The 13,837-nt window shown below is 45.2% G+C and overlaps 1 protein-coding gene across 1 annotated transcript in view; it reads right to left on the reverse strand.

Moving 5' to 3' along the window:
• Positions 1–13,837, reverse strand: part of HK2 (hexokinase 2) — a 64,865-nt gene that overhangs the window by 34,051 nt on the left and 16,977 nt on the right. The window contains exon 2 of the mRNA XM_005853119.2: positions 9,650–9,812. Coding sequence (XP_005853181.1) covers positions 9,650–9,812 — 163 coding nt within the window. The remainder of the gene's footprint in view (positions 1–9,649; positions 9,813–13,837) is intronic.

Raw genomic sequence — 13,837 nt, forward strand, 5'->3', positions numbered from 1 at the left:
GCATCCAGAACACCATTGGAATGCACCTGCCTGGTGCTTTTATATCAGGAAATGTTTCTTAAGCTCAAAATATGTGCCAGTCACAGAGAGGTACTACATTAGCTCCACAGATGTGAAACCACCCTTTGAAGGACTAAAACATGATCATGTTTCAATATTGTGTAGGTGCTGAGTGTGTTAAAATTTTCATGTAGGCAGACCTGGGTTCAAATCCTGTTTGAACATGTACTAACCATATAATTAGGGTAAATTATTAGAAATTTGATACTTAGATTTCATCATCTGCTAAAAGGGGATAGTGTCCCGTCTAGCTAGCACCTTCCCCACTTCACTACCCAGGACACAGGGAAACATACACACACATACAAAGTTTTTGGTCAAGATTCATTGCAAAGAAGGCATAGGTGTTTGGCACAATGCCTGGTGCATGTAAATGTTTAATAAACTCCAGCTACTACTATATGGAGGCCATTTATCAACACAATCCTCAGTTTATATTGTGGGCACCATATAAACCCACTTATTAACTTGCGTGTGTGCAATTGCTCTATCTCCACTGCCTGGCTGTTGATACGATGCTGAGCAACCAAGATAAGGGCTCCTTTCAGGGTTTGCCAGCCTCCGTGCGCTCGATCACGAGCCTAGTCTCTCTTTATCATATCATGTGCTTGCATTATATGGCCCATATCATTCTGTAATCATTTCACCTGTGTAAGCTTACTTCCCCGGGCCAATTTTCCCTCTTGAAAGGCAGGACACACGGCAGCTCAACCATACAGAAGACCAGCCTCGGAGGGGTCTCTATTGAATGAACTGAACAGCGAGGCTGACTTACTAATAGAAAAATTAATGCATTGTGTTAGCATTGGACATGAGGGAGGTGGTAGATAAGCATAAAATGCACCACTAGCCCTGACTGGTTTGGCTCAGTGGATAGAGCGTCGGCCTGCAAATTGAAGGGTCCCAGGTTCGATTCCGGTCAAGGGCATGTGCCTTGGTTGCAGGCACATCCCCAGTGGGGGGTGTGCAGGAGGCAGCTGATCGATGTTTCTCTCTCATCGATGTTTCTAGCTCTCTATCCTTCTCCCTTCCTCTCTGTGAAAAATCAATAAAATATATTTTTAAAAAATGCACCACTAGTGGTATGTCCAGGCCCAGGCTTGGCACACAGCCAGCTGGGTTCAAATCCCAACTCTTCCACTTGCTCACTACATGACTTTGGGCAAGTTGCCTAATCTCTTTAAATCTAGTCTTTTTCTAGAAAATGGGGTTCAAAATGCTTAACATTGGGTCACTGTGAGAACTAATAAAATAGCTCAAATGCATTGCTTACCACAGTACCTGGCATTTAGAAAGCCTACAACTTTTCATTATCATCATTGTCATCATCACCATCATGGTTCCCTGCTCTCTAAGTGGTTAAGTCTGGCTAGAGGGTGGAGATATACTCACCTGTGAAAATAATTCATGATTCAGGGAAGTGGGGAAGTGTCAAATGATCAATACAGCAAAGCCTTCATCTCACTCTACCCATAAGACATTTGTTATGTCTAAATGTCAAGACAAGGGTGATAGAGACACTAAAAAATAATTTATTTCTAAATGGGAACATGCAGTTGGACTATTCACAGATTTTCAGTTGGATTGTACTTGAGCTTCTTATTATAATGCTACAAAGCCAACCTATATCTATGATCTTTTTAAAAAGATAACCATCTGATTTGCTCTAGAAACTTATTCAGCAACATGAACCAATGTAGATAGACTATGGCCATGGAGTCAGGACTACCAATGCTTAAATCCCACCTCTGCCACTAACTGGCCACAGGCACCAACCCTCAATAGCTGCCTCAGGCTTAAATTAGGAATGTGTCTCTTGAAGCGTTTGCGTGGAGAGTAAAACAGATTATTTATGTAAGTAGCCTAACACAGACATGGTGGGCGCTCATTAAATGGTGCCAATTATTCCTGCATTTCCTCTTTAAGATGAAACTGTCAGTCTCCTGTGATGTGTGTAGTGAGCTCCTGACAGGACTATGGTTGGGGCTGGCACGACAATCACATACATAGCCATAGCTTAGGCTAGGACTGCCTACAGAAGTTAGGATGGTGAGATTCCTGGCAAATACAAATGAACAGCTTCTTTACTCAACTCTGCACTGCCAAAAGCAAAAGGGCGGCGGGGCGGGGTTGGGGGGTTACAGACAACAAATATTGGTGATATGGGGCAAGTGGAACTCTCATACTTCATTGGTGGGATTGTAAAATGGTTCAACCACTTTGGGAAAAGATCTGGAAGTTTCTTATAAATTAAATATACCTTGAACTCTGTGACCCAGAAATTCCACTCCTCATTGTTTACCCACAAAAATGAAAACATGTATCCACAAAGAGGACACTCTCATGCAAGAATGTTTATAGAAGCTTTAGGCAAAAATCGTCAATATTCAGGTCATATAGGATTCCAATCATACCATGGAATTTGCACCCAAAAGGGAACAAACTACTGATACACACAACATGGATAAAGCCTGCATTGTAATGAGTACATGAAGCCTTGCATAAAGGCAAAATACTGTTTGGAATGTAGTTATGGAATGTTCTAGAACAGTGGTTCTCAACCTTCTGGCCCTTTAAATACAGTTCCTCATGTTGTGACCCAACCATACAATTATTTTCGTTGCTACTTCATAACTGTAATGTTGCTACTGTTATGAATCATAATGTAAATATCTGATATGCAGGATGGTCTTAGGCAACCCCTGTGAAAGGGTCGTTCGACCGCCAAAGGGGTCGCGACCCATAGGTTGAGAACCGCTGTTCTAGAACAAGCAAAACTAATAGAGATGAACAAGTTTAAATGGTGTTTGCTTCTAGCATAGAGGTTGCCTGGGAAGGGGCATGAGGGGACTTCCAGGGCTGATGGTAACGTCCTCTACTCAATAGGGGCTGCATTAAACAGGAAGGTATATGTCAATTCATCAGATGATACTAAATTTTGCACCAAGAGAAAATACTGAACTCTAGTTAATTATGTGCATGCTAAGGTGTTAGGTTTGAACTGCAATTTACTTCGCAATGCCTCAAAGAAAACAAAGCGGACTGGTACATGGAAGGATGGAGAAGTGTGATAAAGCAAACCTAGTAAATGCCAATGTAAAATCTAGATAGACCTGTGTATGGATGTTCAGCACACAGTTCTTCAACTTTTAAAAACTGTTTGGGGTGCTAACCGGTTTGGCTCAGTGGATAGAGCGTCGGCCTGCGGACTCAAGGGTCCCAGGTTCGATTCTGGTCAAGGGCATGTTCCTTGGTTGCAGGCACATCCCCAGTAGGGAGTGTGCAGGAGGCAGCTGATCAATGTTTCTCTCTCATTGATGTTTCTAACTCTATCCTTCTCCCTTCCTCTCTGTAAAAAGATCAATAAAACATATATTTTAAAAAAATGTTTGGGGATGGGGGGCCGGGAATAGAGAGCATTTTTTATATGCCTATCATGGCTGACACCAAATTCAATCATCTAAGTAAGATATTCTTGGACCATTTATGTATATTTCATTTGTGGGATTTTTTGTTTTTTGTGGGGGTTTTGTTGTTGTTGTTAATCCTTACCCGAGGATATTTATTTTTCCCACTGATTTTTTTTAGAGAGAATAGAAGGGAGAGGGAGAAACACAGAGAGAGAAACACTGATGTGAGAGAGACACATAGATTGGTTGCCTCCGCACACACCTTGACTGGGGATGGAGCCTGCAACCAAGGTACATGCCCTTGACCAGAATCAAACCCTTGACCCTTCAGTCTGAGGCTCTAACCATTAAGCAAACTGGCGAGGGCTGTATATTTCATTTTTATCTGCACCAACCATGTTTATTCGCACTGAGCAGTCCACACATCTATGAAGCGTGGGTATTTTAGAATCAGCCCCCACAGGGCTCAGTGGCTTCTGACATTCCCTTCCTTCCACCAAGAACTCAAACCATAGCTTGGGGTTCCTTGTTCTTCGGTGTAATGGAGGTCTCCATCATTTAAATGATTGTTCTGAACCTTCCTGACATTTCTCCCACATTTCTCCCAGGACTTCGATTACCATTAGACAGCTAGGACCTGTATAAAAGAAAGCCAGGGTCTGATCCAAACTCCTAATGCAGGGCCTCTGGTGACGGGGGTGAACCCTCTGACCAGCTCCTTCTTAAAGGACCCTGGGAGGCTCACTGATCCTCTCTCCATAAAACTGGTGCTGGTGTGCCTCTTGCTGTGGGGAGTTGTGGCTACACAGGATTGTTTATAGAAGGTCACGTATCTGATTCTCCATTAATTCTTGGTTTAGCCAACCGTCTGGTGGTTCCTTTTTATAAATAAGAACATTGGAGAATCGGGGCATAAATGAAATGCTCTATAGCACGCAGCTTGAATTCAACCCCATTGAAACCTAGAATTCTGATCTTCACCCCTCACCACACACTGTCCTGAAACCAAGAAGCAGCCAATTTTACAGATGCCCGTTTAAGACAAAGCTGGTGAGGAGCACAGAAGGCAGTGGCCTTCCAACTGCAAGCTGAAAACAATGTTGTGGGTCGTAATCAGCAACTTTTTAAAGAATAGAAGGCAAGAGATCTGGCTGCATCACATTCAAGAATAAACATTGGTCCCAGAAATGTGTATCAATATTTATACCTACATGTTTCTGGCTGTGAGTATGTAGTTCAGAAAATTTAGAGAGCCACTGATTTAAAGATTAGGTCCCTCTAGATCAGAGATTTAGATCCAAGGTTTCATTCCCCAGACTTAAAAAGAAATCCTTGAAAGGAATGGGCTGAGAAAGGTTCTGAGTAAGCCCGTGTGGGGTAGACACCACTTGAGCAAAGGCCTCTGGCCTTCGAGGGATAGAATCACCAATAACAGCAGCATAGCCCAGACTGAGGCCCAGGCTCTGGACACAGATGCCCCAGCAAGACCCCCTGGGCTGTGTGGCTACATCCAGGGGGAAGAAAGGCAACAGTTCCACACGCTCTGCTCCTCTCAGCACTTTCCTGGGCCAACCATAAACAAAAGAGAATTTTCTTTTCTATTCTTAAATATTTTCATTTATTTCAGAGAGGAAGGGAGAAAGAGATAGAAACATTAATGATGAGAGAGAATCATTGATTGGCTGCCTCCTGCACAACCCACACTGGGGATCAAGCCCACAACCTGGGCATGTGCCCTGACTGGGAATCGAACCCTGACCTCCTGGTTCATAGGTCAATGCTCAACCACTGAGCTGTGCTGGCCGGGCAAGAATTTTCATTTTTAAAAATACAGGACCCCAATCTATAAAACAGAGTTGAATGAAGATGTTTTGTTAATGGAGTATATAGGGAAAATCCCGCTCTGGCCCCAGCTATGGTCCTAGAGGCACTTCTGCTTTATTTGGTCTTTGTTTGAGAGCTCTTCAGAATTTTCATGTTTGATAGGTTTTATCTATTGAAGTGTCCCTGGCCCTTGCTGTCATTTCATAACTCACAGCCCCAACTAACAAAACATAAGGCTGAAAACCTTGATGTGGACCAGTCAGGACTCTGCCTGAGGTCAAGGAAGGAGACCAATGACCAATCAGTGCTAACTTCAAGAGACAGAGGGACGTCTCTGTGCCTACAATCTCAGGAAAGCAGTGAGAAGAGTTTCAATTACATAGTCTCATGCTGCCCTCCACAGTTCCATTGCTCTCTCCAGAGGCAGCCCCTGTCGTGTATCTGGTGGACATTTCCCAGTTTAAATAATCTTATGTGTGCATGTCCATAAGCAATGGATAGCATTGCTCTGGGGGATTTTTTTTTTCTTCATTGACATTCAACTACTACGAGGTTCACGTTCTTCTACAATGTGTCACTCATTGTTTTTTAGATGTACCCATTTTATATATGCTCATTTATGCACGGTGCTGTATAGACTGCAACACATGGATATTCCGTAAACTTTCCCAAATGCTGTCATGATAAGCATCATTGCTATGAGCATTCGTGGACGTGTCTCCTTGGGTTCATATGGGAGTTTGCTCAAGGTATAGTTGGAAGTGGAATTGCTGAGTTGTCATATACACACATTTTCAACTTAATTAGTTATTGCTAACCTCACATCCCAGGATAACCAGTATCGGTATTTCAGGACATGTGCTTGAAACTTCATACACCTGTGCACATGCACATACATACATGACTTTACAGAATAGAGAGACAGTAAATCTATCTCGTGCTTTAGGATGGGTCGCAGAGGGCTGTTTTCTGCATTAATTGGCCAGTACTCAACTGGTGGGCATCCGGGAGTTTCCCTCTTTACATTCTTTCAAGCAACTTTGTGCATAAATACACAAACACGCTAATTCTAGTACATGTGCAGAAGAGATCGTGTCTGCTGGGTCCACCTCTCACTTTACAAAGGAGAAAAGGCTGAGTCCCAGAGAGCTGGGGTGAGGAGCTCGGCCATGAACCCTTCATCAAGTGAAAAACCAAGGGGCTGGGGGCCTGGGTTTCCTACCATCTGGTCTCCAGTTCTTTAAGGGGGCACTTGCTCTGCTTAGAGAGAATCAAACATCAATACACAGTATTCCAATACACCATCATCTCCATTTACACTGTAGAATTTGTGATTATAAAGAGGCACCCTCCACAGACAATAGGGTAGTGAAGGCCTGGGGTGGGGGCAGGCTGGAGGGGGTCAATGGGGGGAAAAAAGGAAAAGTATGTAATACTTTCAACAATAAAGAATTATTTTAAAAAAACAAAACAATAAAGATTTAAATAAATGAATGAATAAATAAATAAATAGGCACTCTGGGTTTCATAAAAGTCATGTCAAGTCCTACTGTTCCTGCATGGAAAGGAGGTGAGGCAGCCAAGTCCTGCCCCTGACCCTTCAGCCCCAGAAGGCTGCAGGAGTCAGCCTCTGGGTCCCATCCTTAGTCCAGGCAACTCACATTCACAGAGGCCAAATGCAGATGGGCTCTCAGGACTCTGCCTGAGGTCAAGGAAGGAGACCAATGACCAATCAGTGCTAACTTCAAGAGACAGAGGGACGTCTCTGTGCCTACAATCTCAGGAAAGCAGTGAGAAGAAAAAGAGCCTGTCCCATACCTAGTGCTCTCCAGCAAACTTATTCACCTGCCTGTACTACAAGCCAGGCATCCAAACCCAACCTGATTTCAAAAAACCTCAGCTGGGCCCGGCCAGGGTGGCTCAGTGGTTGAGCGTTGACCTATGAACCAGGAGGTCATGGTTCAATTCGTGGTCAGGGCACATGTCCAGGTTGCGGGCTCAATCCCCAGTGTGGCGCATGCAGGGGGAGGGCGATCGGTGATTCTCTCTCATCATTGACGTTCCTATCTCTCTCTTCTTCTCCCTTCCTCTCTGAAATCAATAAAAATACATTTTAAAAAATCTCAGCTGAGCATGTGCTGTGCTCTCTGCTCGTGCTCACATACAGGATGGATCCGTGCGGTCTTGATGCCTGACCTGTGGCATAGATGAGTTTGAACCCTGACTCAGCCCCTCATTATCTCTGTGGCCTTCGGCGAGTTATTTGATCATCCAAGCTTCAAATTCCTCACCTGAAAAAATTATAGATAAAACTGGTACCTACTTCCTTGTAGGGTCTAGTGAAAAGTAAATGAGTTAATGCACGTAAGAGTTCAGAAAAGCCCTTACCCATACTATAGATTTAGTAAATATTCTGGGTACTGGTTTAGTGCTAATGCCTGAAATAAAGACAAGGTTTCTGGTCCTAAGAAGGTAAATTTATCAGAATGTCAAATAGAAACAATAGAAACAGGTGTGGCCACCAGTCAGAGGGAGCGGCAGGTACCAAAAACGTGCCAATACCGAGGGCATATGAGGGATACTCAAGAACTAGGGGAGGCCCTCACTCAAGGAGCTCTTTGAAGGGCTCAGACACACACAGAGAACAATCCTGAACAAGGTCACACCCTCAGGTCCAGGCTGGGCCCAAGGCCTTGGCAAACACATACTTATTTTAGTAATCACAGAAAGGTACAAAGTCTTGTTAGACAAACTAGGTCCTTTAGAGGTTTTCAGGCACATAAGCCTCAAGGACACGGGCTTGGAAATGGACATGGAAATACCGAAGGCACGTGGCGTGTGAGCAAGCCCTGTCCCACGCCCTTCCCCACCCCCATCCTCAGGCCTTCTCTGCAAATGCCTCACTAGTGTCCGGCTTCTTGGCTCTCTTCTCCCTCAAGTATTCAGACTTCCTGGTTCTCCCACTGCCCTGGCAGCTGCTCCTTGGGCTCTTTCTCCCACCCTCTAGAAGTGGGTAGCTGTCCCACACCCTTCACCCTTCATGGCCCCACAGATACCTCATCTCTAAAATGGAGGTTAAATGAAACAATCTGTGTGATACAACTTAGCTCTGTTCTCTTCTCTGAGGATGCTGCCATCCCCAGACAGCGGGGCCCAACATCCTGGCATCACTTTCAATCCTCTCTGAGCCCTGCCCGCCATATCCCACCTGCGCCACTGTCCTGTGCTCTACCGGCTGCTTCACCCCTCCCACACTCTGCATGTACTGCTGATGCTACCTGCTACACCAAGACAGTTCTCCCATCCCTCAAAACCTTTCAGCTACTCCCCAGTGCAGACTGAAGAAAGACTCAATGTCTTAGGCAGGCATGCAAGGCCTTCTGTGATCCAGCCCCAGCCCACCTTCCAACTTCAATCCACCGTGGCCCTTTGCTCCAGTTTGATTCGATCTGCTGGGTGCTGCACCATGAAACAGGAATTCTGTATCCAAATAAGGGGCTTAAACAAAGCTTGACCAATTCTCATTGCACAAGTTCAGAGCCTTTAATACCTTGATATGCACTGTGGCTCTTCACATTCTCCTAGGTTTATTCAGACTTGTAATATTCTATTTTCATGGAGTTCAAGAACAATCTAGGACAATCTGTACCATGTTGTTTCTCCAGCAAGACTTTGGAATGTGCCAGTCAGGTGGGCCAGAGATAGCGTGGCCCATGGCCATGACCATCTTAGGCACGTTTGTTGTTCGTGACCATCGTTGAGTAGAATCTCAGCAGGACCATAAAATCACAAACTGAGCCAAGCAGCCTTTCTCAGCACACGAATGAGAAACAAATACCTGACAGAGAGGCCCCGGTTGGGCTGACAAGGATATACTTCTGCCTTAACTGCCAAGGCTGCCTGCTTTCCCAGTCTTCCTGACTAACCCATCCCACAGACTTCGTTAAAATTCCCTGTATGCTTGCCCTGACTGGTTTGGTTCAGTGGATAAAGCATCGGCCTGTGGACTCAGGGGTCCCAGGTTCGATTCCGGTCGGGGCATGTGCCTTTGTTGCAGGCACATACCCAACGGGGTGTGTGCAGGAGGCAGCTGATAGATGTTTCTCTCTCATCGATGTTTCTAACTCTCTATCCCTCTCACTTCCTCTCTGTAAAAATTCAATAAAATATATTTTAAAAAATAAGAAATTCCCTGTATGCTTAAATTAGCCAGTGTTGATTTCTGAGGCCTCAAACCAAAGAACCTTCACTGATATACAGTTCTCTAGGTCCCTGAGCAAAGCCATCCAAATATCCCACCAGCAATGGAGCAGCCAGAGCCATGCCCTCCACCACGCAGCCCCAAAGGGCAGTACCTGTCCCGTCCGGAGTAGACCTCACGAAGGTGGGCAGCATTTTCACTGAAGCAGTGGGGTGGGTGGTAGCTCCAAGCCCTTTCTCCATCTCCTTGCGAAACCGCTTAGAGATCTCCAGAAGGGTCTCATCAGAAAGACGCATGTGATAGAGATACTGGTCAACCTGCAGAAGGGGGAAAACAAGGATAGACACCTATAAGTTCAATAAAGTACGGTATGCATCTATGTCATAGAACATCACTCAGCCCTTCAAAAGAATAAAATCTGTCATAAACAGAAGGTTATTATGTAAGACCATTTAACCAGAATCTGTTTTTTAGGACTTTATATTTTAAAAGAAACTGAACTAAAAATTGAAATTAGAAAAAATAGGTTTAATTTTATTTCTGGAGGAAAGGGCTATTAGGGAAAAGGAGAATTCTTTTCAGAAAGATTGAGTGTTAATGTCTAAGACATCCCTTGAACCGGAGGTCTTTACTGACCCTCATCTCTTGTTCCCCCACACACACCTCACAAGGCCAGTCATGCCAATCCTATCACCCCTCAATTTAGGCCAAGCAGCCGTCACCTCTTGCCTGGACTTACACAATCCCCAATTCTACTTTTATCTCATCCATCCACTTTCCACCCCCAGCAGACTTGGCTATTGTTCCCCTGCTTAAAATCTTTCAATGGTTATCCATTAGAACCAAACTCCTTGGAAACCCTTCCTAGGCCCTATAGCAGCGGTTCTCAACCTGTGGGTCGCGACCCCTTTGGCGGTCGAACGACCCTTTCACAGGGGTCGCCTAAGACCATCCTGCATACCAGATATTTACATTACGATTCATAACAGTAGCAACATTACAGTTATGAAGTAGCAACGAAAATAATTTTATGGTTGGGTCACAACATGAGGAACTGTATTTAAAGGGCCAGAAGGTGGTCATGGTTTGATTAGGGTCTGGCCTCCCCCCACCTTCTAATCTCATTTCGTGTCTCTTCACTCCTGTGCAGACTTTATCCTCAGTTCAGTCCCCAACTCACCCAATTCACACTTCCTACCCTGGAGCCTGTTCACAAGGGCCCTACGCTCCTTACCTCATGCTTCAGCTGCCATCGGATCTCTTACCAATCTTTGAAACCTCTCTCCATGGAGGCCTTCTCCCAACAAAATAGTCAGGTCTCCCATTATTCTAAGAACTCAGACCTTTCTCTTCACAAAACCATCCGCAATTTGTTAATATATATTTAATAGTGTCCAAATATAAGCACCAAGGGCAAGAAGAGCCACGTCTTTCTGCTCCCTGCATCCCTGGAGCCTCACACAATGCCTGATGCACAGTAGAGACTCCACATAGGTAGTTATGCAACCTCTCTTCCCCTCAGAGGCAACTTTCCATATTTATTTCATTGATCTTGTTTCCAACATAAATTTACATGAACTTTTCCCAGATTTAAAACCAGGAGAAGCATCAGGAGTCCTTCTCACACAGTTTCCTTCTTGGAAGCACCTGTTTGCTTTGGCCATAAATATTCCGTTTTCTCCTACTAGGAAAAGATTGGATAGAAATCCATCCAAGAAGGCATACAGGTTGCCACAATATCCCTGTTCTCAGCAACAGTGTACACGACAGGGGAGGCTGCTGGCCATGGAGGGTGGGGCTAGAGAATCAGGAACGTTGGACCAGGCCCCAGCTGTGCCCTCAAGGTGTGAAGAGGGCGGGCCTCCCAGTCCCATCAGCAAACTGAGGGACCAGACGGAACCCTGCTCCTCCCAACTCTGAAACTCCAGGATTCCCAAAGGCAAAGCTTGGCTGATGACGACCACCACTGCTATTCCAGATGGTAACACAGGTCGGTGCCCACTTGCCCTTCACCCTTACCCAAGTCTGACAAAGAAGCATACATTTTTATTAGCTTTCCCAAAGTCCTAATAATATTATAGCCTGTTATAGTTTCCAGCCTTTTGAGTCAGGTCTTCTTGGATTTCCTTTTAAACAAACACAGCCTAGGATTTCCAGAGAAACAGCAAGGGGTGTTTAATCCTTTAAGAAAAGGACAATCCCTTGTGTCTCCTTACTCGCATTTGCTCTCTTCCTGGACGTATCCTAATTCCCTATGGGTTTGTGCATGTCCTTCTCTTTGGGCCTGTAGAATAATGTTTCTGCCCCTGTAGAATAATGAGAGTGGCCTCCTGAGATCATTTCCAATATCCTGATCAGTACTCATCATTCACCATTCTCATAAAATCCCACAAGGTGAAGATCAGAGTCTGGAATAAAATGCTAAGAGCAGCTGTAAGCAAGGTGAAGGCGTTGATGAATTGGCCTACCCCTCCTCACGATGGCCATGTGGTTATAATACAGCAAAATCGGCAGCCACCATCCTCCCCTGGGGTGGGAAAGGGTGAGTAGGAGCAGAGAAGTGATAAAGGCCCTAGCCACTCCTCTCCCTCCGCAGCCAGCAGAGAGGTCCGGCTTGTCATGTTGCGTTTCCAATTTGCAGAAATGAGGATTTCCCAGAACTCCCTGTTGCCAGCATTTATTAAAGAGCTGCCCCAGAGTAAGTTCACCAATCTAAATCAGGAAGAATCCAACTGTCCATTCTGTTTTCTGATTTTAGGCTCCTGGCACCTTACTTGCCTTGAGCCCACTGTCTGCCTCAGCCTCCCAGGCTGTGTGGCACCAGCCTCAGCCCGAGCTGGGTCACTGATGTGGGGTCCCAGGGTGCTCCTGAGGGGGCCTGGCCTCCCCCACAATGTTGTTTGAGGCTTACCAGGAAGTCAAAGGTATAGCTTCAGACAAGTCCCCTCTCTGTTAGTGCCTGGGAGACACATCCCTGGTGACCCCGGGCCCAGGACAACTTTAATCATTGCAGAGGCTGCCTGTTCCAGATCCAATGACACCTGGCTTGGTCCAGCAACACTGCCTCATGGCTTAAGCATCTTGGTGTGAATGTACAAAGTCTGGGACCACCAGACAGAGGTCAACACCAGGCCACATCCAGGAATAGCCCGGGATGCCCTCATGGGCAATAGTCATAACAGCAAACCCTACGTGGCACTATTCTCAAGGTTTCACACCCATTAAGTCATTTAGTTCTCACAGCAGCTCTGTGAGATAAGTAGTGTTATAACCACCTTCTACCAAGAGGGAAAGGAACTGTGCCCAAAGTCACATAAACACAAAGAGCCAAGCCAAGATTCGACTGGGCACTCGGCTCATCTGTGTTCTTGTCCACTCCGCTAGATGAATGTCCCTCTTCTGTTGGACAACAGCACGTCTATACAGGCCAAATGGCACTGTGGGACATTTAGGCTAACCACACCCATTAAAAGGCCATCTTCTGCCCCACTGGTGTGGCTCCCTGGTTGAGTATTGACCTATGAACCAGGAGGCCATGGTTTGATTCCTGGTCAGGGCATATGCCCAGGGTTGCGGGCTCAATCACCAGTAGGGGGCATGCAGGAGGCATTAGGCTAACCACACCCATTAAAAGGCCATCTTCTGTCCCACTGATGTGGCTCCGTGGTTGAGTATTGACCTATGAACCAGGAGGTCATGGTTTGATTCCAGTCAGGGCATATGCCCAGGGTTTTGGGCTCAATCACCAGTAGGGGGCATGCAGGAGGCAACCGATCAATTATTCTCTCTCATCATTGATGTTTCTATCTCTCCCTTCCTCTCTGAAATCAAAATATATATTTTTTTAAATAATAAAATAAAATAAAACAAAAGGTCATCTTCTCTTGCCACCAACCCCTGGATGCAGACACGAAGAGCAAGCAGGCGCGGGCACAGCCCATAGGGCTGGCCTGGCAAGTCAGAAGGAAGCAGGAGAGTTCCTGCATGGGAGAGAAGAGCCTGTACCACAAACATGTCAAACTCAAAGGTTAACATGGGCCAAATAATCGAAGTTTAAGTTTATGTGGGACGCAAAAAAAACAAAAGCTTCAATTTTCATAGAAACATAGGTTTATTTCGATAGAGACATGCTGAATACAAAGGGCTGAAATAAATGAGTAGTCGTTAACATAAAATAATAGAACATTTTAATAAAAATTAATATTTTTTCTTGAACATTAACTTACCAGACACTGAATAACTGCACAAATTAATAAGCGTAACGCAAATAAACCTATTTTTCTTGTTCTCCGAAAGCGAAATATTTCCTGTTGCGCACACCAAACAAGTCAGTACAAGACTA

The sequence above is a fragment of the Myotis brandtii genome, unplaced genomic scaffold (genome assembly GCF_000412655.1).
Source record: "Myotis brandtii unplaced genomic scaffold, ASM41265v1 scaffold1, whole genome shotgun sequence".
Taxonomy (NCBI): Eukaryota; Metazoa; Chordata; class Mammalia; order Chiroptera; family Vespertilionidae; genus Myotis; species Myotis brandtii.